General features: G+C 41.2%; 1 protein-coding gene across 3 annotated transcripts in view; it reads left to right on the forward strand.

Annotated features, from left to right (window-relative positions):
• Positions 1 to 16,615: 16,615 nt before the first annotated feature.
• pard3ba (par-3 family cell polarity regulator beta a) overlaps positions 16,616 to 26,317 on the forward strand; it is a 167,972-nt gene continuing 158,270 nt past the window's right edge. For 2 of the 3 annotated variants that reach the window (XM_023966108.2, XM_023966113.2), the window contains exons 1-2: positions 16,616 to 17,049; positions 23,767 to 23,868. In XM_023966108.2, the coding sequence (XP_023821876.1) occupies positions 16,933 to 17,049; positions 23,767 to 23,868 (219 nt within the window). In that variant the 5' untranslated portion in view covers positions 16,616 to 16,932. The remainder of the gene's footprint in view (positions 17,050 to 23,766; positions 23,869 to 26,317) is intronic. The other variant, XM_078931566.1, reaches the window with a different exon arrangement.

The raw sequence follows: 26,317 nt of genomic DNA on the forward strand, positions 1-26,317 counted from the left end.
GTGAGATTAGTCGACCTACTCCGTCAGATGAGTCTCAATATTCACCGTAGAAAAATCTCTCACAAACACAGGGAGATTCACAAACGAGAACGGGATTTTGAATGCACATTCTGCAATTCGAATGATCTGTGAGTTCACATCACATGTGTACCTAAAAATCACATTTGTGAAGCACTTACTGTGCATTTCTGATACATTTATTGTGAATTTCTAAAATGTTTTTGTGAAAAACAGTGTGCACATTTGTGAGAAACACTTATTGTGCATTTTTAAAACATTTAGTGTGCATTTGTGAAACACAATGTGTGTGTTTGTGAAACACAGGGTGTGTATTTCCGAATTTATTTTTCACATTTGCATAAAATGACATTTGTGAATCGGAGCGTGTGCATTTGTAAAACCGGTTGTGTGCATTTCTGATTATTGAGACTGAATTAACTCCAAATGAGAGGGGCATTGTTTATATATATATATATATATATATATATATATATATATATATATATATATATATATATATATATATATATATATATATATATATATATATATATATATATATATATATATATATATATATATATTTATGTATATATATGCATATATGAAGTAATTAAGTGAGTTGAAGTTGCGCGGCAGGAGCTTCTCACTAATTAGAAAGTCCAGAAATAGCCCTTTCTTTATCTGCAACCTTGGTGCAGCGTTGCAGCTGTAAGCCTGGATTTACCCCAAGCATCGACCCGCGAGCTTCTTGCTCCATCTGTATTTACTCTGCTGCTGCTTGGGAATCTGGGAAGGAGGCTGCCGGTTTGGATGGGAAAAAGGAGGTGAAGGTTTAACGGGTTTGGATCAGTACAAGAGACGGAGATTTTCAGGTGGAGAAGAGTACAGAGATGAAAAATAATTTAGGATTTTGTCAAATAATTCAGAAAATCGCATCTTTAAGACCATGAAATGATTGAGTTTTGTGGGCTGATCTGTAAAACATTGAAAAAAACAATCATTATCCTTTTTTTTTAAATCAGCTAATTTAGGCCCAAGTTTTACCAAAAAACATTTTTCTCACAAAATTTTGCAGCGTTTATGTGTAAATTTTCTCAAATTTTTGCACATTTAGCTCATATCTACATCCCGCAGCCGTCCTGGGCTGAAGGACCCGATTTTTTCCGCAATTTTTCTGTTTTATTACGATTTTAAGCCATAATTTCCCCCCCTGCCAACATACTGAAGAACGACACCCTTTCCAGAAATGATGACATCACTGCGGGCGAAAGCATCAAACGTTGAAGAGGGTGAAAAATCTTTTATGGGGCTCAAAATAAAATTTCCACCATGGAATCCACCAACGAAACCAAAACACGTGTCGAGAATATCCACAGGAAGTTGTGACATTATTTTGGGATGGCCACAGGACGTACTGTTATTTTGTGGTAAACTTGGTAATTCATTGGTCTTCGCATTTTTCCACAATGCGGGTAAAGAAAACTTTTGTTGAAGCGATCTTCACTAAATTTCACACACGTCACCAGGTTAAGTCTACAGCCACAACTGAAGTCTCCTCAAGTGGAGGTCGCCATCTTGAATTGAAAAAACAAAAACAAATGACCTTTAGTACCTTCTAGAAATGTAAACTCACCCCAAAAGATTTCGATCTCACCTCCTAACTCCTCAACCATCATAAGGAAGCTACTTTGGAAAAATTTTGATTTCAAAAGTTGTCAATTTTGACCGGCGTTAGTGTGGCGAGCTCGCAATGGTGCCGTTTTCCAGTTAATCGCAGATTTCTTACCGCAATACAATGAGAATTGAATACATGGATCTGTGGCTCAAGCTGAACGAAATGATATGACATATGATAGGAACATATTAGGGATGTGGGGGTAGTTAATAAAAAACCTCCGTTGCCAAGGAAACTCAAAAGTTTACTTTTGCGGATTCTTCTAAAAACTACGTAGATCTGTCCGTCATCACCAGGCGACCAAAAAATAAAATTGTTGCTATGGAGATAAAACCAACAAAAAAGCAGCATTTTTGAAAAAGTATTATTTTTCGTGAATTTGTCACGTGCACCTTTGACCAGGGTTTCATAGACAGAAGTGGATTAATGAAGGTCCTGATGCAGCCAATCAGCCAGTGAAGGCTGGTAAGAAGGGGTTAGTGGGTAAGCGGAGAGCACGGGTTGTCTGCAGGCCACACAACGCCGCTCCTGGCTTAGATTAACATGTATTTTTTTATTTGATTTTATGAAAAAAAAAAAACAATAAAAAGAATGCTTTTATGGTGGTGAAAGTTGCTAGAAGAGATGACCAAATGTGTTTGGTACCAAAAGTGAGACAAGGATGTTCTTCTGGCTCTTAAAAAACAAAGAATTCTGCTCCGATTTCCCCCTTTTTTAATTTTATTTTTGAATTTTCCTCTGCTACCTCCTCCCCAAAGCGGAAGGGTTCCATTCATGACGAAAACCTTTCTTCTCCAGATCATCGCAGCTCCCCTCGACATCATTAGTGAAATCACCCAAACATCGTCTCACGTGGCAGAAAGTCTCACGTGCTATCAAAGACTCTGGCGCCAATCAAAACTCACCGTCTCCATGGAAACTATTCCAAATCCAACGGTGACAGCAGCTAGCTGGTGCCGGGGTGGCGTCTGTCAACCCACATAGTCATTGCCCGAACCGCCATCCTTTTCTATCGGCGGCAATCACGGCCAGCAAGAAAAGCCAACCGCACTTTTTCCTGTCCCTGAATTCGACGGAGGCTTGATGTTATTTCAAAAGACGGCCAGGGAGGCGCTTTTCCTTCAAAGAGTCCAGACTGATTTCATCTCCTATTTGATGATTAGCAGACTGATTAGCCACCTCACTGCTGAACCGGGTCAGGGCTGGTTTAGGGACGAGTAGCAGCCGTCTAGTAATCAGACTACTTTGTAGTGAACTCCCCACCCAGCGTGGAGGACGATTCAGAAGTTAAGCTAACGGTGTGGAGCAGTTACTTGACCTTAAAAATCCTGATAAAGTTCAGGTTTAAGCTCTCCAAGAGGTTTTTCTGAGGTGAGACGCCTCTACCTATTTTTAGCTTACGGCCTGACCCTGACCAGAACTCCTCTCAGAAGATGAAACCCGAGCTGCTCTTTGACCCGGTTCTGCATGCAAATCAAAGCCGGATCGATCTGGGATGGTCTGGTGAATTAATTACGCAGCGATTGTTCCGGTCTAGTCCGGCGATCCGTTGAATTAGACGGACTCTTTGTGTCTTCTGTGATTTGAAAGGATAATTAGGTTTCCAGATTGGCACGAGAGCGATTTGGATCGTTCTGTTCACACCTCCTGTTCATCCTCCGTTGAGCGCCACGGCCAGAAATGTACGCTTGAATCCTTTAAAGACGCGATTTAAGGTTAATAGATGAAGCTAGGCGTTTATGCATTTCAAATGAGCACATTAGCATCCCATAATTGAGTGTTTGTTCATTGGATTTCCATTAGTTCTTGTTAGTGGTGGCCGCCTCGCACATGTGTTTGCCCCTCTCCGGTGCTAACTTCAATCACGTGCACACCCTGTGCGTCCATAGTAACTGTAGCATGGCTTAAGGGCATCACACCAGGGGATCACCTGTACGCCATCAGTGCATGCAACTTCCATTAACCTTACGAATACGACACGATGCGCTGGCCACCAACATGACAGTGGTACGTTCCGTTTTCATGATACTCCCCTGAAGATGCAGCCACTCCTCTCTACCACCGGGGGCACAGCCATAAACCCTCTGCCCCCACCTCTTAGGGAGGAGTTATTATCGTCTCGACGTACCGACTCTTCGGCTTTTGACCAGTTTGCCAAACCATTCCGATGATCTTTCCAAGATGTAATAAAGTTTGGGTCATTTGGGTTAGTTTACCGGGTCACCGCTTAACTAACTGGGTCAGTTTGTACCAAATAGTTAATTCATATTTGAAAATTCAAACGGTTTGAATTAGTTTTGTGTAAAAAGTGGGGGGAAAAAGTCTGTCACGCAGGCGACTTAGATGATTAAATAAAAAAAAAAAACAATACAAAAACGAGATAAAAGAGCAAATGAAATTAATTAATAGAAATAAAATAGAAAAAAAATGGAAAAAACAGTCCAAATTTCACGAGAATAAATTCATACAACTATGAGAAAAAAGTCAACAGTTCAGTCAGTTTAATTAATAAAATTAGGATTTAAAACATATGTTTACTTGGACAAAATCCTGCTTTTTTAAAAATGAAGCTGTGATGTCATAAAAATAAAGTTATTGAGATTCCTGAACTGTGTGACGTCATCCAGTTTCACTGGACTGTCTCCAGCACAAAAAAATGCTTGATGGTATTTGTTTAAACATTTTAAAAGCTGAAACTCCTTTTACTTTCATAAAAATGCAAAAAATTAGAACTTTTAGAAGCACAAATTTATGATTTTATTCTCATAGAATTCTTTTGTCATAATTTTATAAATTGTCAAATTTTGACTTTTTTCTCCAGATTTTCCACTTTATTCTGGTAAAAGTTTGACCTGTTTTTTATAATTCTATTATTAGTAAAACTTTGTGGGTTTGTTTTTTATTTTTTATTCTCAGTATTTTGTAACTTGATTCTCATAAAATGTCAACTTTTTTTTGTAATTTTGCAACTTTTTTTCCTAAAAAAAACTTTTCAGTGTTTTTTTCATAACTATACACACAAACCTTTGCTAATAAATTTTCAACTTTGCCCTCACATCTATATGAATTTACTTTCCTACAACTTTGGCTTGTATGACTTTATTTGTAAAGATGAAATTCCTACTTTTCTCTCATAATTTCGTGACTTGATTTTGCAGAATTTTGACTCTCTCATAATTGTACAAATTTTTCCTCATAAAATGTAAAAATTAAATTATGACCATAATCTCATAACTTTGCAACGCGATTTCTGATTTTTCTCATAATTTTACAACTTTTTTAAATTTCACTTTTACCTTTATTCTCATAATTTTCCAACTTCGTAAACATAAAATTCTATCTTTTTTCTCATAATTTTATTATTTTGTTTTAATAACGTTAAGACGTTTTTGTGTCATTTTACGATTTTTCTTCTCGTAAAATTTGGACTTTTTCCCCCCTAATTTTGTGACTTTGGTCAAAAAATGTCAACGTCTGTCCTGTATCTACAAACAACACCTATATTCGTTCTGCCCGGTCACCTAGAGAAAAAGATCTCAATGGGAGCAGCGGCTCTCTCCTACAAGCTCCAACAGAAAAGCCAGTTTCTCACAGAAAGAAGAGTGCACCTGTCATAAATCCACCTGGTGAGGGGGCGTAGCCAACTCAGATGTGACACCGGCTTCCGCTGGATGTCTGAGTTGTTCAGAATAACGCTGGTCGTTCTAACCAATGAGTTATATCACTAGAGGAGACATCACGTGATTCCTTACGGGAGGAGAGCACCGCCATCTTGGTGAGGTCAAGTTACTGCTGCAGTGAATGCATTTAAACACATTTTTTGCATAATACCAGTTAATTGTTTGGGTTTCAACTGCCAAAATCAGAGAACTGAGTCCATGAAGGAGGAAGGTATATTATTTCAAAGGTAAGTACTATATTTTTTTTCTTTTAATGCTGCAGGGGCTTCATTAATCGAACACATGTTGACATGCTTGATGCTGCAGGGCTGTTATCAACATGCTGCATGATGAACGTATAATATGCTGTCGACATAAATGTACATTTTATTTTGCTAAACCTGTATACAGTATACTAGGACTAGGCTATTATAACAATATAGATTTATACATTTCTGACTCAGAGACTGAACTTTTCTTATAGGTTTCCAATGGATTCAGACTTAAGGAAAAAGTGGATCTTAGCAATAAAAAGAGCTAACCCAGATGGATCACTGTGGGACCAACTAGCAACACAGTCTGGATATGTTCAGAACATTTTGTGGAAACACATTTAGATAAGAGGTCAGACTGTTTGCTTGAAACCCGACACCATAACATCTGTGTTACACAAATTGATCACTCACATGAATCAGTATAAATCTATTGTTCACTTTTGGACTTCTTTTGAATATTTTACTATTATTATTATTATTAATATTAATATACTTATTATTTATTGACTTATTATTTATGTGTTGTCATTATTTATTGACTTATTTATGTGTTATTATTTATTGACTTATTATTTATGTATTGTTATTATTTATTGTTTGTATTGACTTTCTATTGATTTATTATTATTATTATAATTATTATTGACTTATTGTTGGGTTTTTCTAAATAATTTAAATTACATGTCAAAGAGGTCTAAAAATCCTAAATTTTTACAAATTATTTTTTTAAAATTCTTAGTAAAAAAAAATGTATTTGTAAGAAGTCCTGCAACACTGCATTTTCATTAAAGTTTGAGCTTTTAAGGCTGACTGTTTCTCTTCTTAAACAACAACAAATGATGCATCTATATATATATTATATATATAAATATAATATATTTACATATATGTATAAATATTTATAAATGTAAAAATATATATAGTATATAAAAGCTACTTAGACACCTCTAAAAGTAATTGAAATCATTGTCATGTGGGCGTTGTCGACCTCACCAAGATGGCGTCACGCTCCGCCACCGTCGGCCAGGCTTCTAAAACGGGCGTGTCTCCTCTAGTGATATAACTCATTGGTTCTAACGTTTGGCTCCACAGGCAGCTGAACAGGAAACGAAAATACTTAAGTTGTCCTTTCAGAATAAAAGTCTTCAGAGTCACTACACATGTGAGTCCTGTTTCTGTGTTCCACAATGGCGTCCTTCCAGTGAGTCAGCTGTGGAATGCTGTTAGAATAGCTCAACCGCCGGCCGTGCCCCTCTAAGAGGTTCTGACGTGTACTTACTTGAAGGAGGTACATGTTATCTCAGTTTCTACATACAAATTGTAGTAGAAGTATTTCACACAGATGAGAACGCCAAAGGTTTGGTCCACATCTGTGACTTCCTGTTTTGGGTTTCAGTCCAGAGAAGACTGTAGATCTGGGTTTGGACTTTACTTAAGAAGGTTTGCAGTGGAGTCCCGTTGTGGGTACCGGATGTTCTCGGGTTGCCGGATGTTCTCGGGGTCCTTCGGGGTCCTTCGACCAATGATGACGTCACACTATTTGATTGGCTGTAAGTTGCCACGACCAATGAGTTAACGTCGCTAAGTTTTTTTTTAAACTTTATTGACAATTGCGGTATCATACATTAACAATGACATTAACGTTAACAACGAACAATAGCAATGTAATGAATATTGCTTCGAAGATCAGTCACCATTGCCAAACATAATATATTAACATAGAAAATAAAGAATAGAGGGGAAAAAAGAAACAATGAACATAACACACAAATAAATAAAAACATAAATAAAATAAAAGAACATAGAAAAAATCTAAATAGTCTAATACTAGTTAAGTTAGGGGTACTCGTGAAGTTTGTATTTCTGAACAAAACTAAGCAATTTCAAGCCATTCTTCTTTTTCATATAATGAAGTGATTGAAAGTAAAAACAGAGCTCTTTATTAAATGTTATAAAAAGTGGTTTGGTCTTCAAAACTTGACCTCACCAAGATGGCGGTGCTCTCCTCCAATGAGGAACCACGTGATGTCTCCTCTAGTGATATAACTCATTGGAAGGACCCTGAAGGACCCGAGAACATCCGGCAACCCGAGAACATCCGGTACCCACACCGTCTCTGAACGAAAGAAATGTCCATATTTTCATGAATGCATACCTTAAATGTTTTTATTTTAATATTCAGAAGTATTAACAATACAACAACGTTTTGTGCAAAACGGACCCGTTTTGCACAAAAATAAAAAGCAAAACTTTATAAAATGTTCTGGTCATTTACCTTTTTTTCTAATTCGGACAAACGTCATCATCCAATCAGCGATGTCCTGTAATGCCTACCTTTACTGATTTCCAGAAGAAAAAAAAGGTAAAGCATTTAGTTAAACAAAAGCAATTTCCAGGAATGTTAAAAATAAAAGGAGAAACCGGAAAATGTAGGTTTTATGGAGCATTGCTGATTTTATTTAATTGTCGTTGCAATATTTAATATCTTTATTAGGGATTTGTTGGTGTGATTTGCACTTCAGAGCCACCATACTTTGGCTCATCCATTCTCACTAAATGTATATATTATTCAATTTCCTTCATTTTATTTTCATTTGGACAAAAACAAAAGATGCGGCCAACGCTTTTTTAAGGAGGGAAATAAAAGAGAACTGAAAGAGGAAAAGATGCTTTTACATTTTTTGGACAGATTTTGGATTAATATAAACTAAAAAGTACACACATAAATATTAATAAAACAGAAGCAACAAAGTGGATTGGCAGTCATTTCTGAATGAAACGGATCGAAATAAAACGTTTTTCCCTAAAAGGCGCTGAACAGGACGCTGATGGTTGCACGGCGATGAACCTGCTGATGCGACTGGCGTGGAAACCTCTGCATGGATCTGGAAGCTGAAACGAGGAAGCAGAGCAGAGGTGAAAAGCCTGACAACATCTCTGAGGCGTTTTCATGAAAATGCAGGAAAAAGAGTCACCATTTTGGAGCCATTAAAACATTTTCCCATGCAGCCTCTTTCATGTCGCCTGTAAGCACTTAAGCCCCCCTCCCCTTCCACCTTTTCCAACCACTGCTTGTACAGTTTCCCCTTTGTTGCAAATGTAGCCCCATAATTGTCCAAATCAATGTTCGGCAGTCTCTCATGCCGCGATTAGGCAGAAAATGAGGTTATGTGGCAGTTGCCATGGTTTCAAAGCAGCAAATTTCTAAAGAAGATCTCGCACAAATCCTTTGACTGGCACGGTATAATGAACTTAAATTACAGCAAGTTTTGTCTCAGTGTTGGTTTTAATTGCTTGGCGGCTGTCTTTGACAGAGGCAAGAAAATGAGAAGAAAATGGGGGTGGGGGGGAGAACGAGCGGGAAACGGGGGCTTATGTGCCAGAGCGCTAATTTGATCCATTAGGGGATGGCAGTGTGTGAGAAAGAGATGCTGTACCTGAGTCCTGGATGCAAAGTCTCAGTGCTGAGGGTGAGAGCGCCGCCCCGTCACGCTCAGGCTTCAGCTGAGAGAAATCTCATTAGTCTAATTAAGCGTGTGCAACAGTCAAGCAGGGAGACTCGCGTGGAGCTTCTCGCACAGGAACGTGTGAACAGCAGTTTCCTTTTTGTTAAAAAAAATAAAAATAACAAAATCTGTAAAAAAAAAAAAATGTGTGGACGGATGGGTGCAGCCGACAAATCCACATCCTATTTTCTGACTGTCTTTGTCGTTGCACGCCGCCTCGGCGAGCGAGCGCGTGTGCTGAGGAAGGGTTTTGACTACGGCGGCCCTGAAGTGCAAATCACACCAACAAATCATTCAACGCTAAAACGTTTCTATGATCACGGCAATTTAAAACAAAGAAAAGCAAAAACAAATATTAAGAAAAACTAGAAATCAAGACAAAATTTCCCCCATAAATGAAACAATTAAAAAATGAAAAAGTTTTGGAAAAATTCCAGAAATGTAAATAAAAATGGAAAACTTAAACAAAATAAAAAAAAGTTTGGGACATAACTGATTGGATGTTGATGTTTGTCCATCCTTAACTTGTTTTTGGGTTGAGTGATTTCTCAGTGTGATTTGGTCTTCAGGGCCACCGTATTTGACTCAACAAGCAGCTTAAATTTGCTTATTTGCTTATTTATCAAACCGCTAAACCAAAGGGCCAGCCTGCTAGAGATTCGGTTCAGACCTCAATCTTTGGGTCACGGTGTTGTTTCGGTTGGATATGTGTCTTGTTTTAAAATTGGGTCGCACCTACAACTATCACAAGAACAGGTAGACGGCTAGATCCAACTGTTTATTAGCTCAGCTAAAAGTTCACAAAGCTAAATGGGAGTATGGGAGCCTCAGAAAAGACACAGGGGTAGTCAGGATCCTGGCGAGAGTCGGGGCAGGCGTCAGGCAAACAGAGTCAGAAACAGAAGACCGCATCCAGATACAACGCTCGCTAATGCAGGCAGAGAGGCAAAAACAGTACGTCGCACTGAGTGAGGCTCAGTAGACTGAGTGATTGCGAATGAAAGTCCAGGAAGTGTGCGCTGGGGTTGCTGGGAGATGTAGTGCGTTCAGAACTCTGGATACGGTTCTTGCCGGTGACCAGAGGGGGAGACAGAGCTCTGACTTCTGACAAAAATGTGTTTTGTTGGTTTCAAATCTTTTCCCCTGTGAGAACAGGACGTTTGTCAAAAAAACTAGGTTCAACTTTAACATCTGTGACAACTATATAGCACACGCTGATAATTTTTTTTTACATTTTTAAGACTGTACTCTGGAGACTGGATGGTAAAATATTCTACTGTTTCTTTTCTATTTTTTTTTTTTACGATAATAGAACTCCAGCTCCACGAAAAGCTCATGGAAGGGCAGAAACTGTGGAGTACAAACGTGTGCCTCCAGAACATGATTCTTGATGATGCCTATTTCGCTTTCAACAACTGTTATTGTTGCCATTTCTGCAACTTTTTGACAGCCGCTGCTATTCACAGGGAACAGCGTTCGGCTTAAAGCAGCTGCTCACAAAAGAAATGCAGAAGCAGGAACGAAATTCATCTTTTGTGTTGGCACACTCGCCGAAAGCAAGAGAAGGACTTCAGCAGTAATCCCTGCCACAGATTGAGGAGCTGTAATTGTAAGTGGCGCAGCAGGAACTGCAGCAAGTCTCGGCTATTGACCGACTTGGGTCTCACACTGAGCTAAAACACTGGGGTGGTGGCACCGCCGCTGAGAACATGTCAATTGTGCTCTTTAAAAAACGGTGGAGCTGCTTCGAGACTGAAAGCAAATCAGCGCCTATCGACCCAGACAACCCAGCTCGCGAAAATTGTTGCCAAAAAGCCCCGAACAAAAAGAAGCAGGAAAAACACGGCGTCGCTGGACTGGTATTGACGAGCAAACACTCTGGATGGTAAACTTCACTTCCAAAAGATGAAATAAAAAAACAAAAAAATGGACGATAGTAACCCGTTCATACGGGTACAAAGTTTCTGCTGAGAGACGAATGAAAGAGGGAAAAAAACAATTTGAAGCTGTTTTTGCTCAGAGGAAGGTGCAAGTGCGTCCAAAACACTCAGGAAGGGACATAACATCAAACATACATATTCTCTCTACAAACTGACCTGTCTAAAGCAGAGGATGTGTTCCTACTACTATAAAAGATATAAAAGTCCTTAAAAGATTTGTGAATGCTGTTCTGGGCGTGCTTTTGTGGGATTTTGTTTGAAGAATATTAAGCTAAAAATCGCATCTCTTTGTTCAAATTGTTGGGAATCAGGGGCAGACGAAAAAACGGCAGTTGTAAAAAGTTGTAGAAATACACTGCGAGCTCCCAGCGACGGGGAGGGGAAGTGGGGCGGTCCTGCCCCACAACTCAGAGCAGGAATTCCAATGAAGTTCTGCCGTTCTGCAGAAACTATATCATAGAAAACAACACATATTTTTTACATTTTGGCTAAAAACGGCATCATCGTCATGTTTTGAAAATTGATCAAAAGATAATGATAACAATGGATTGGATTTATCTGCACTTTTCCAGACGCTAAAGCGTTTACAGTGTGTCCATTATTCAGTCATACTTGGTGATGGTAGCTACTGGTGTAGCCACAGCTGCCCTGGGGCAGACTGACAGGGGCGTGGCTGCTAGTTCACGCTTACGGCCCCTCTGACCATCACCAGGATAATTCACACACATTCACACGCCAGTGGAGCTGCCCTGGAGGCAAGGAGGTTGAAGTGTCCTGCCCAAGGACACAACGACAGGGGAGTGGGGATCGAACCCCTCAGCCACCTGAGCCAAGATGATCGGAGTGGGACTTTAATCACAACTTATCAGTAGTTTGAGGAGGACACACATTTAGCCCGATTCCAAATCCTTCTCTACATAGAACAGGCGTGATGGTAAATGGTTTGTACTTGTGTAGCAAATTCCTACCTTCCACGAAGGCCCATTCTACACACTGCGGCTCCGCTGCCAAACACTGGCCCCAACCTTCCACCAGAAGCAATTTACCCAACCGGCTGGGAAGGCGGGAAGCGGACCTACAACTTTCCGATCAGAGGTCGACTAACACCAAAAATGAGATATTGCGTGAGTGTAACTTTGGCGCAAGCTCTGCTTCTGGTACGGCGAGATGTTACATCACTCTCATAGACTTTACATGAGAACTAGACTGAGTGGCCCCAAACAGGAAGTGGCTCCAAGAAGGCAAAATTCCAGAGACTTCTATAGAGGAATAAACAGATGTTACTTAGGGCGTATTCAGACTGGGAAAATCCTCTTGAGCGGCTTAATTTGTTGATCAAGTCCCGAACCTTGGGTTTGGTCAGCATTCCGACTGGCATCAAGTGGACCATTCTGGTACGGACCAAAGCTTGTAAACAAGACTATGTGACCTCTTCAGTCGTTGGCCAGTAACAATGAAGGCGGGTCAAAGGAACAAGAAAAAGACGGACATGCTCCGTTTTACAATTCTTTGCAATTGTATTCCATTTGGTGTGTGTGCACGCAAAAAATGGGTGGCATTGCTCACCCAGGAAGCTCCACTTCACGCTGGAGCTCTAAAATCGGTCCTTCCAGAAGCAAAAACGAAACCTTGAAAAGGTTCAGGAAACCCTGGACTTGGAAGAGACTTAGCGCTCAGGAAGCTTCTGAGAACTTGGAAGTTCACCCTCAGCTGACTCAACTCGTGAAGGAAACCCAGCTGATGGCAAATGCATGTTTTCCTGCATCAACGCAGACTCAACAACAACAAAAGCTGCTTCTGTTTTCAGCCTCATCCGATTAAAAAAAGAATGAGGCGTTAAGGTTTAAAGGCGGATTTTATTTTTAAACAGAAGGAAAAACCTTTAGGGAGGTGTTAACATCAATTAAATGTGAGGAGTGCGCTCTGCAGGGGACAAAGGTTTGTAAAGGCCGTGTCACATACGGATAAAAATTGGTCATACGTGAATACACATAGAATTAGTGAAAACATTTATATCTATATCTATAAACCACGTTAAAACCATGGAAGACGTACGAATAAACCACGCAAAGAACACGTGAACCATGCGTGATTATTGCGCTGTTTAAATGCAAGTCTTCGTGATTCCTGCATCAATTACTTTATTAGAACATGATATGTGCCCCGTATACGCAACATAAAAGTTATACATCAATGGTACAAGCGTGAAAAGCCCGTTAGACATATGTGGAACGCCACAAATTAGCATCTTCAAATCACTTGCATAATAATTACGGTACATACGTAAAATACATCGTTTATAATTTGGTCTTGATTGACTGAAAAATTATAAAACAGCTCAAAACCAAATTCATGTCGACCGAACCCCTTCACGGACATCTTTCATTTCATTTCAATTTTATTTCTAGTGCCCAATATCTACAACAGTCGTCTCAATGGGCTTCATACCAGTAACTGTGTAATAAACATGAATCATAAAGAACATCAAGTCATAGAATAAACTAAACAGACTAAAATAAACTGGGCATCCCTGCCCTTAGACCCTCCTTCGCGGTATGGAAAAACTCCTAACGAGGGAGGGATCCTCCAGACAGGCGATGTACCAGAACTCCTAGAGAAGAACCAGCTTGTATAACTCTACAACTACATGTTCAAATAGTCCAGCACATGGGCTTCATCAAGATGAGTTGGGGGACGGCTGGGGGCGCGAGACGGGTCAGAGTCCACAACCAAGTACAGGAGCACGGAAAATCTCTGCGCTCATCGACGAATGACGAACACAAGAAACATTTGCGTATATCACACATGTATCAAGAAAAACTGAAATTTCATACATGGAAAATACACAAAATGTACATAGCGGCTGTCTGTCCAATGAAGGAGTGACATGGACTTGTCTGGTCTCCCCGTGACGCAGTTAAAAGGAAAAACGTGGACGATGGGAGTTTCCAGGAGGAGTTAGCATCTAGAGGAGCATAATCCCAGCAGGAGCAGCTGGAGCTGCTTGAAGTTACACTCAGGGATTATGGACAAGAGTGCAGGCATCGTTGGATTTACTAATTAGAGATCACGTCTTTCTTGTCCTTTTATCCGCTTTCATCCACTCATGTTTGCTCTGGATGAGATCAAAGGGGAGGCAAATGGAGGCCGCCGTCCCCTGTTATCTGTCCTGCAGTCCTGGGGCCTCATTTATAATCGTTGCATACGCACAAAGAAGGCGTACGCCACTCTCTACGCAATAGTTGAGATTTTTAAAAAGCAAACTTGACGGGAAAATGTGCGGTCCTTCACGCAAGCTCTGACCCAGGCGTACGCACAAAAACGGGTGAAATGAGAAACGGCGACACCGTCGGCAGATGGAAGAAACACGTGAAAGTGAAAATGACAATACTGCCTCTCAGAAAAAACATGAAGACTTCACAAAGCAAGTCTGACAATTAACAGCCTACACAAACACCCGTTTGATCGATCAGCAGTGAAACAAACAAAAAAAATCAAACGAAAATTACAACAGAAATTCAAATGAACACATATTTGGAAAAAGAAAAGTGAAATATGTTCTGCGATATTGGCATGTTGTGCAATTCATCCTCATAAATAATACAGTTAACAGAACGAAATAATGTACAAAACTGATATTCTCTTTAATGTGTCCGTCTGGCGGAGCAGATATAGGTGCGGGCGTGCGGACGGACGGACAGACGTACTAATTATCCACTGGGGAAAGTTGTTTTCATAGTAAAACATTTCTTCATAAGCTATGGAATTATGGTATTCATGCATGTATTCATGCCTTTAGTTTGTTTTATTTTTGATAAAACAATGTATGGCGTATGTCTCAACCATTCAGAAAGCAACAAGAAATTACATTTGCGCGGAACAATTTCCCATTTCCACGTCGATTATTCCCGACATCTGTAGCTTGTCAGATGTCATTAAAAGGAGGGAAATAAAATGCCCCATCACAATGCGTAATGACGCACAATGGCTGATCTTGCGCTCTTAGAAGATGTGGCAAATGGAAGAATTCGGAGTGAACGTATCTTTAGACAGCAAGAAGACTTGCTGGCAAACGAGGACGAGTGGCTTATGAGCCGGTTCCAACTTCCTCTGCTGGATTTTGGGGGTGTGTCACCCGCTGCATCTGGCGTTTCGGTGTTCTCCCTGCGCCTCAGTCACCATTCCACTTAAAAGAGATTCCCCAATTATTGCCGCCAGTCTCTCATCAAGAGGGGCTCAACTCCGGTGTCCCCTGTCCCCCACCCGTGGCAGACACACTCTGGCGATGCAGCGCCAGACGTTTTTTTGCCTCGACTTTGATGTCCGACCATATCTTTTTTATTTCAGCCACGGTCCGAGGTTGTGAGGCTACAGCATTTTTGGCGTCTGCCACCGTTTGCCGCTTACGTGCCTTTTTGGCATTAGTAATGCCCACACTGTGCCCTCCAAACAACACTTTTCTCCTCTTTTCCACCTCGCCAACGATAACTTCTACTTCACATTGAGTGAAGTTACGTTTTTTGGATTTCCTCTCTGTGTTTGCCATGGTTTCGCAATCAATGAATATTCATTTGTGGGCGTTTCACTGACTATTTATGGGCAAATATGGGCGTGTCATGAAACCGCAAAAGCTGCGCTGCATTTAGAATCGGTTGTGATTTATTAAGGGAAAGGACCAGACTGCCAACACAGGCCTTTGAATGACAATTTCCCCCATGCAACAAACTCAAAAACTCACTAAAATCTGCACACACCTTGTGTGTAGTGAACGACCCCGCCCTAATATGATGACATCACAGCGGGAGGAACTCTTAAAAAATGGATAAATAAATAAAAAAGACTGGGGCCAAAATCTCTTACGGGGCTCAAAAAAACAAAAAAATAAAAATAAACACACACGTCAGGGGATATCCAAAGGGAGTCTTGACGGTATTATGGGATGGCCACAGGACCTACATCTTAACATTTTCCCACAATATGCGAAAATAGAAACTTTGGTTAAATTTCAAACACAGACCACCAGGTTATGTCTACAACCACAATGGAATCCCAAATCCTTGGGCCTGATGAAACCCCATGATGGTTTTTGGGACATCTCAGTAGGTCAAAGGTCATTGTATTTGCAAAACATATCCACTTTATCAACACAATGGGACTAAAATGATTTCTGACTCATTCCTATAAATCTGTAACTAAAATTTCTAGTCGCAGTGAAAATCTGAAACTTCAGGCTAATTCTTTAGATTGATCCTAATCTAAATTATAATCTGGGATTATGTAGCTCTCAAATTTACTGACAACGTTTTGGAAGAAAAAAACACTAGTAGAAAAAGTTTTAAACCTATTTTTTCCAAATAAAAACCTCCTAGATTAACTTTAGGTAAACTTTTCCTGACTAATTTTTCTAATTTTAACACTTTTAAGATTCTCTTCAAACCCAAATGATGTCAATCCGATTACATAATCTACCTGGATTTTGTTCAAGTGAATGTGTTTAATAAACAAACAATGGAGGGAAGTGGGAACAGTGCTTCACGGTGCGCGCGCGCGCTCGCTCAGGTAAAGGCAGCAGTGGTGAGGGTGGGAGTGTCAGGTGAGGCGCGCGGCGCTCTTCCGGGTTCACTTTGATCGGTTCGGGCGCCTCTGCAGACACAGATGGCGGGAGTCCGCTCGTCAGTCCCGCGCGCTCGGTGACATGCGCTCGTGGCTCGGTCCGTCAGCTCAACTCGGAAGCAGAGGAAAGTTCGGCGCGCGCGAGAGTCCATCCCGACCGGAGGCACCTGTTGCTCCGGTTCCGGCACGCACTCAGGTGTCCTGAATCACCTGGATTATATTGTTGTTGGCGGGGGATTCCTGTCGGAGCGGACGTGAGGGATGAAGGTGACGGTGGTTTTCGCCGACACGGCGGTGGTGGTTCCCTGTAAGGACGGATGGACGGTCCAGGACTTAACGGAACAGGCCACCCGGAGGTACCGGCGGATTCTGGAGCAGGTAAAGTCGTCTGGGTTCGAGCGCCCAGCTTTGCGTCCATTGACAAACTTCCGCAAATCGCCTCGTTTCCACTCATATCATACCTGGTGACTCACCTTGACCAGGCGGGGTCACGTGACAGGGTGTCTCTTTTGTAACGTCACGGCGAAAGCGGCGTCTGTCGGTTTGAAGGATGCTTTATTTTTGTAAAACGTTAAAGTTCTTACAAACAAAATTTGATTTTGGAGACACAGGTTTTACAAAATAAAACAGGAAATGTAAAAAAATGGCTGAAAATGATGAAAAATTAGCACCAAAACAAACAAAAATATTAATATGAAGTTATTCAAATAAATAGTTATCAATAATTATTTGCCTACTTTATTTAAAAAACGAAACTTCCTAATAATTAAAAAATGATTAATGCGCATTTTCTCAATATATATGTATATATATATTTTTACCTTAGGAGTAAACAATGAATCTAAAATTCTAATATTTGTTTAAGGGCAGTTTTCTTGTTGTTGCTTTTGGCCTTAAATTTGATTATTTTGTTTTACTTCTCAGATTGTTTTAAAAAAACTAGTTTCTTTCACTATTAGGACTATGTGAACTTTTAATCTGAAAATCACTGGTATTTTTTTGTTCAGGACAAGCAGCATTCCTTTCAAAGTTTAGGTGTGTGACTAGTTTGGTGTGAATCAGAACTGGAGAGACGGTTGGGATCTCTCCTTTGCAAATACTTTGAATGCAAACCTCAGTTATTTAAAACCAATAAAAGTCTCTATTTAATGTTCTTTTGCTTCAGAGGGAATTGAACCATCTTCCACTGGAAGTCAGTGGAGGTTTTTTTTATCCATGGCAGCATCCCGGAGGCGGAGACCCGCCTTTGGCCCGTTTTCTTTTCCCCCCCAAACACGCAGAGATGCTCCATTGTCTCACGTTTTTAATCACCGGGACATTAATCATCCCGCAGAGCTGACCTTTTTATTAATCTGCAGCTGATGTGCGTGCTGTCTCGGCCTGATAGCGTGGACCGCGAGGCAGGAAGTGGCACCGGCGGCTGTCCACCTGCACAAAAGCCGGCCGTTTGAGCGCCGGTATCTCAGCGGGCAGGTGGAAGTTTGGCGCTGGATGTTCTCAGTGTGGCTGCAGTCGGGGCGGACAGGAGGCTTTGTCCTGTGAGTGATGGGGGGGATCAGGATTGGTGATAGCTGCTGTGCTTATCGGTCGGTTGGTTCCCCCCCCCCCCCCCCCCTCCTCTTGGCAGGCCCCCACAGCCTCCTTGTTGCTGGAGCTGTCTTTGCTTTGAAAGCTTGGACGGAGGCGGCGATTGGCGCGACGGATGGGTTCCCGCTATGACAAACAAACTCCCATCACTCCGGGACCCCCCCCCCCTGAGGGAGGGAGGTCCACACAAGGGAGGTTTGATTCCTTGCAGAGCTGATGCCGCCCCGGCCCTGCAGCTGCAACAGAACATCTGGCCTGACGCCCTGTTCCTCCATCAAGATGGGAGTCAGAAACCTGCATTGGTTTGGGTTGTTCTGGAACAAAGGAGTTTAGCATCGAGCTGTCAACGAAGTTTAGAGAAGTTCAGCAAATGTTCAGTCTGACTGGAAGTATGAACCCAAACCTGCAAAACTATCAAATGAATGAACTCCGTAGGGGTGGGATTGTAGAAACTCGCTTCTTCCCGCTCCCTTTCAAGCAATAATCAAGCTCTACTTGACTTGACTTAATGATCACTGTATTGAATTAAGCAAATGGGATTTAAGTATCTTTTTTTGTTTTATTTTCTGTTTTTTATTTTATTTATCTTCGCGTTTAATCCTTTCTGTAATGAGTTTGATAAATCTGTGGACATTTTTTAGTTGGTTTGACTACAATGCTTGAAACCGACCGACCGACCGACCGACCGATCGATCGATCGATCGATCGATCGATCGATCAATTAATTGCAGCGGAGTCAGATTGATGGTCCAGTCCAGGCCCGGTTCAGATTTCAGCTGTCACGTGGACCAAATGAGCAGAGAAGAGTGCATTTTTCAAAACTTAAGGTTAAGGAGGGAGTTTCATCTCGTCTTGGAAACTCTACCCCGACCGTCGTGTAAATGGAAAAGCCTGAAAAAGTGGATGTGGGTCAGACAGATCTCGAGAGTTTACTGTTTCAGTTTCTAACCTGAGGCAAATATTTTTTTGGCAGAATTAGATATAAACATTCAAAGAAAGCCTCAGAGTTTTTGCGTGTTGGAGCATGGCTTAGGAACCGCCCACACTTTCTTTCAAATCGTTTAATCAAGTGAATTCATGTAAGCATCTAAAAAAATGGTGTAAACTCCTCTACAAACACAGAGGCACTGTGGAAATAATCCTTCAAATGGGTTCCAGAGTTAAACTATGCATCTGACACGTTCTTTTAGGAGTTTAGAGGAAGTTTGGATCATCTGAAGACATAATAGGAACACCAACGATGGATGACAAACATCTGGAACCAGAAGAGTCGGGAATTTAACATTAAGCTACACGCAAATAAACAATTTAGCTCACTAAAAACACAAGTAAATTTGGTTTACTAACCCAGTTCTGAAAATGCCCTGAATACGGGAAGTGGCAGCTTTTGGGGAACCAAAACGCACACATTTTGTTCTCATTTAGGTTGTATGCCACTTCCCAGCCACTTGGTTCTCCGTTCAGTTCAAAGATTCAAAGGGTTTATTATCATATGCACAGTAAAGAAACGGGTTTCCCTGCACAATGAAATTCTTTCTTTGCTGTCTGCTCCAAATGCCAATCACAGTCCAGTTTCAGGAACTGCAGACTTTGACTGTTAGCATATTATTTTCAAGCACAAAATAAAATGGTTACATAAATACGATAAACAGGAAGTGATAATATGCTTGAACCTTGGTCAGGAAACCGTGTGCATCTTTAGCAATATATATCGGTATGTCATCTGCAAAATATTGATGTGGACATTTGCTTTAAAAAAAAAAGAGATAAATCTCAGCGGAAACAAAAATAGGGAAAACAGTGGTGGCCCAAGTACAAACCCTGGGTGGGGGCGGGGGGGGGGGGGGGGCAAATTAAAAGCTTATTTTGATTGAAGATTTGACTTCAGGTGAGAAACCTATTCGTACAATTTTAAAAGTGTGTTAGATGTACTTCAAAAATGAATATCCAGTGATTTTTTTTTTTTTTTTTTTAAACATTATTTGCTTACTCTATGATGGTTAAAAAAGATCTGAACTCCTGCTTTGATATTTTTAATCCTCAGAAGAAGCAGCAACAAAGAAAACTTTGGCGGGCCATCTACAGGCCTTGGGGGATCTATTTAAAACGATGATGGATCACATTTATTTTGAAAATATTTAACTTTGGATGAGAAACCTTTAAGAAAGCTTTGAGAGTATATTGAGTTTATTTTAAAAAATAAATATCCAGTTGATTTTTGTGACAAAATTTACAAACAAACTGTCTATTTGAAGGTGCAAAAAATAACCTGAGCTTCATGCAGTGCATTCTTTTTAAAGATAAAGCATTAAGAAGGCAAAAATAAAGAAAACTGTGGCGGTCTCACAAAAAAATGACACTATAAAAAGGTAAAATAAATAAATAAATAAAATTTTAACCCAAAGACGGTTGAAGATGCCAAAAAAACTCAACTTCCTTTATTGACTTCTTTTCAAAAATTAACCTCAGATGAACCTAAAACAAAGTAAAATGTGATGGACCAAGTCTACACCCTTAGGGAATCCCATGCATAATGACACATGGAGACATTTTTTAACCCCCTCCCCTGCCCGCCCACCCTGCCAGCCCGGGGATGCCCTGGTTCGAAGCCCGGCTGGACTCCTTCTGTGTGGAGTTTGCATGTTCTCCCCGTGCATGCGTGGGTTTCCTCCGGGTACTCCGGCTTCATCGCTTCACCTAAATTGTCCCTAGGTGTGGATTTTTATTTATTTATTAAACTTTAAGCTGATAGATAAACCTCAGACGAAGAAAAAAACAAAGAAAACCAAACCGTGGCGGGCCAAGAACAGACCCTTGGGGGATTCCCATCAAGAAACTGCAAAAGAATACATTTTATTTTGAAAATAATTAACTTCTGGATGGGAAACTTTTAACATAACTTTGAAAATGTGTTGAATACAATTTCAAAAATGTATATCTAGTGAATTATGTTAGCATAGTTAGCAAACCTAAGGATGGTTAAAGATGCTTATAAAAACATGTGAACTTCCTGTTTTTGTTGGCGTTTTTTGGTGCTTTCCTCCACCATCTTTCTTCACAACACTTTTCCATCAGTGTGTTCATTAAAAACCGCCTCTGTCACGGGTAATCGCAGCTCCCTAACGTGAGAAGCATCACTTCAGCTCCACCAACCGCCCCGGTGCTTCACCATCATGCAGAGTTATGTGGTTGAAAAGGGGGCATATCGCTTTAAACGTAGTGATGTCATCTGTAGTGAACTGGCTTTCTTGTCAGGCTAAATCCAAACAAAATTCCTGCTTTGTTTATCTCATGAGATAAGGTGAAGGAATTGTTTCTAAAAAAAAAAAACAGCTGTAGATGTGGAGGAAACCCATCCCAGAAGCTCATGTATTTTTACTGCAGAGGTTATTTTAGTGCTTTAGTCGGTGTTCTTCCTTCTGTCAAACCGCCCTTCGTTCCTCAGTGAGGTGTGTATGTCTGCCTTATCCTGAAACGTACCATACGTCAGGTGTAGCAGAAGAATGCGGGCGGGCGGCCGATCAGGCTCGACTGGCTTTTCTTGTGCGCCTTTCTGTTCAACTTGTTGCTTGGTAAATGTGCTTTTCTGACACTCATGTTGCTTCCAGACGGCGTGGGACTGTTTGGAAAAGAAAAAGAAACCCAGCAACGTGCCATTTAAAAAGAAAAAAGAAGTCATTTCAAATAACAGTCTAGCCCACAGAGGAGCCTAATTTAGTTTGTTTTAAGAGTTCTTTTTCAAACTAAAATGTTTTTTTTTAGTTTTTAATATGAAACTGAAACGGCTGTACACAAAAAGCTTTTAGCTTCTCCACATTTCCTTTCAACTGCTGGTACTAATCAAAGCTTGTGTTTATTTGGAATGACCTCTTTTTAAGGCAACAGGTTGAATGGAACCAACCCTTTCTGTTCAACACTAAATAAGATTGAGACAGTTCCCCTCTCTGCCTCCTGACCTTTAGTGTGTACTCTGGCGTGTTTTCGGTCACAGAACGACAACGGCGCTTTGTTCCTAAACATCTCAGTTGATCCCAGTGTGCAAAGACAACACGGGTCTCAGGTTTCGGAGCTCGTTGTTCTTGTCCGTGAAGTTTCTGACGTCTTCTCTCTGACCTTCTGCTTGCGCCGTCTTTACGTCCCGCTGCACGCCATCTCTGCAGAAGGTGGGACATTTCTAGCTGAGCGGACAAAGACTTGCAGCATGTTGTTGGTGCAGACGATCACTATGACTTTGCTCATATTATTTTTACTTTAAGCGGACAGATTTAGTGATCCTGAACTATATAAAGGTCCCGTCTCGTTCTGATTGGTCCGTTGTTCTTCACTCTCATTGGCTGGAAGGCGTAGCAGGCTTTAAATTTCTGTTGTTTATTTGTAAATGGATCTCTTTTTTTATACAAAATACAAGAACGTAATCATTTTTATATAGGTCTGTTTTAAACTTAATATAGTGTTACACATATTTATTTCAAATCAAATTATTATTGACAGGTTTAAAAAAAAAAGTAATCCTCCATCTGATTTTTGCTGATTAAAATCTGGATAATGTAAAAAAATATAAAAAGAATTAAAGCCATGAACGGCGTTTTACGGCCCACAGACGGTAACCGCCCTCGCCGCCCTCCTTTGACCCGCCCTCGCTGGCTGAGCGGCTGCTACATGCGCCTTTCTCTCACACTTGGCGGCTTTTCTGTTGGCTTCATCTCCATAGCAACCACTTTATTTTTTGGTCGCCTGGGGGTGGCGAACAGAACGATGTAACTTTTAGAAGAATTGGCAAAAGCCAACTTTTGGATTTCCTTGACAACAGAGATTTTTTGATTATCTACGCCCACAGTCCTAATATGTTCACATGGTATGTCCTATTGTTTCATTCAGCTTGTGCCAACGATTCGTCTAGTACATTTTCACAGTGTCTGTGGTTTTGGCCCCATTCCATCTTTTTTCTACGATTTCTCCCGCTGTGAGTATTTGCAGAAAAAAAAAGAAGGAAAACAATTTGGTCCTTGCAGTCCAGGACAGAATGAGAGGACGATAAGAATTGTTACTTTTTCTGTTTTTTGGGGGCCATAGTTGATTAAATTAGTTTGTTAAAACAAATTTAATTTTAATTAAAGTTTGGGGGGCATGGCTGTCCAAATCCCCAAGTGGGTGGAGCCATGAGTGGGCCAAGTACAGACCCTAGGGGGATCCCACAAAAATTGAAGAATGGATGCACGCTCTGGGCAGGATGAGCTGCGCCGGCGGTTGTGTTGTGACTGACGCCCGACCCGCACTCTGGGTTGTTGCAGCAGCGTGGGAGTTGGATGCATAAAGGTCAAAGTCAGGATCTCTGTCAAAGAATCGCTGTGCCCTACACCACTGCAGGGGTCGGGTTTCAGCGACAGCTTCCTTAAATAAAGGCGCTTTTTACTGCTTCAGAGGAAAATTCGCTCGTTTTTTGTTCAAATCATTCGACTAAACAAGTGTTGAACCTGTTAAATAAAGATTTGGAATGTATGGTTTCAGCGTGGAGACACGGAGGTGAAGGTCCATCACTTGGAGTACACAGAAGGAGGAATCCTGGACATGGACGACCTGCTGGTTGATCTGGTGGAAGACAGAGACAAGGTGAGCGGAGGACGCTGCGTGTTTTTTCTAGCCGGTCTTCACTCTGGCAGATGTTTCTGTTGTTCTTATCCAGGCTTTGCACATCCCGTTGACATTTGATTGACAGCCGATCCTCCTCAGCTGAGCGGTTACCAGAACAGCTGTTGTAATGAGAGGCTGTCATGCAGACGGTTTCCTTCTCCTTCAGAACATGTTCAGCCTGACAGGAGGAAGACAAATATCGGTGTCGACGTGTACGCGATGGACGTTTATCAAGTTAGAGTTGTTACCAAAGGATTGTCCGGCTCTGAAAAGGTTTCGTACCTGTAAGAAAAAACGTGAGCGTCTTTATAACTTCAGAAAAGAATTGTTGGTGTGTTAACATGTTTTCCATGTGTGTGAACGTCTCGTATTGATGTACAATGACAAAACCCAAGAAACAAAGACTATACTTTTGCTTCCCGGTTAGTCAACCAATCAGCAGCCTTTCACTGTCGCCCCATTGGTCCGTTGCTTAGACCGGTCCATCAGATGGATGATATTCTTCCTAGGAGAAAACAAAACAAAAACGTTTCCTAATTTTATACAAAGCAGACAAAAGTATCCTCAGAATTGACTAAATTTTATAACAATCAGCATTTATTTTTTCTATAGGTAATGACGCAACGAAATGAATCAATTGCCGTATTTCGGGTATCTTCCACCGTCTCGTCTTGTCTCCTTTGTACGACAGAGTTTTAGGGCCGCGGTGAGAATAGAAATCTGGAGGAGACGTGTTTTTGTTTTGTTCCTCACTTACAGGAGAAAACGTTGAAATGTCGAGATTGAAGTCGAAAAGGGCGGAGTGTCATCTGTAAAATAAGGAGCTCAGAGACGCGTTAAAAAAGTCATTTAAATTAACAAATGACATCTCTATCTGTGAGGTAAGATTTAAAGCTGTCTCAGTAATTCCAACCATGTGGTGAAGTCTGTTTAAAAGGATAGAGTGGTCAACTGTGTCAAAGGCTGCACTCAGGTCCAGTCAAACAGATACTTTCTTCATGTCAGCATTGGACCTGAGATCGTTTAAGACCATGACAAGTGCCATCTCTGTTGAGTGGTGAGGTCTGAAACCAGACTGAAACTTTTCCAAAATGCTATTTTCATTAATAAAATCATTTAGTTGGGTGAAAACGAGCTTTCTCTAAACCACTTTTCTTCAGAACGGGTCTCACCAAAGCAGTCTTTATGGATGCAGGGCAGACTCCAGTCCGATAAGAGCAGTTCAAGATGTCCAGTAAGTCTTCCTCACAGGTTAAAAAGTGAGGTGGGGATGGCATCAAGAGAACAAGTTTTGGTTTTCATTTGGGACATCACTTGTCTGCTGCATCAATCAAGACAAAACTGTCAAGCGTTCTCTCACTGAGAGGAGGAGGTGCAATGGAAAGGTAAACTGGGGATTGTTGATCCCTCCTCTGTTAGATAGATGATCTAACGTCATCTATCTTAGTGGTGAAGTGGACCGCAAACTCCTCACAGGTTTTTACTGCTAAAGGTGGAGGGTGGGCCAGAGATTGGGTTTATTATTTTGTCAATTGTGGCAAAGAGGATTTTTGGCTTTGACTGATTTTCTGTGATGAACTTTGAGAAATAGTCCTGCCCTGCCTTTTTAATGGAGTTAATGTAACGTTTTAACATGTTTCTTAAAATTTGGTGATATATTGTGAGTTTTGTTTCCCGCCAGTGCTGTTCTGCCCTTCTTGTCAGTCTTTTAAGTTTCCTTTGTTTGTAAGTTTAGATTTGAAAAATCTCAAACTGTCCTTGAAGCTATCACAGCGGCCGTCCTCAGACCGCCGTCCACGTCTTCGTATGGAGCAGCTCGGCTCATTTGCAATAACTGATTCCTGCCATCCATATTCATGAGCTCCAAATGAATTTTCCAAACCAGGAAATGAGACGAGGGCAGAGGCGGCTCCTGGAAATGGAATTCTGGGTAAAATTTGCATGCAGGACTGTAGTTTTGGTGGTGCGAAAAAAAATGGGGACGAAGTTAAATAACAGAGGAAGTGCTTTTACAGTCGCAAAGAGAACAGATGCTTCAATTTATGCAGCGACTGGATCCTAATCACCAGATCCGCGCCGCATCAGACGGCCTTTAATGACCGCCGCCTACTTGAAGCGACAAGTATCTCGCCGCAGCTTTTTACTCTCCTTTCAGCTCCGCTGAGCAAATCATTCAGCAGAAAGTGGCGGCGTGCGGGACCCGTCCTTTTACCTTTGATTCCTCGCTCTGTCGGCCCTTCACCCGGCTCTCCACGCAGCCCTATCATCCCTCTTCTCATTTGGGGCTTTTGTTTAGCCGGCAGAATATGGCAAGCGTGCACGTCGCTTACGGCAGCTGTCTGTGGGCTTCCGACGCGGCGTCAGATTGATGAGCTGCGCCTGGCATTCCTGATTAGTCTGACTTCTTTGTTTGTCTGCGTTTTTGCAT

The sequence above is a fragment of the Oryzias latipes genome, chromosome 2, assembly GCF_053564925.1.
Source record: "Oryzias latipes strain Hd-rR chromosome 2, Olatipes_Hd-rR_3.1".
NCBI lineage: Eukaryota > Metazoa > Chordata > Actinopteri > Beloniformes > Adrianichthyidae > Oryzias > Oryzias latipes.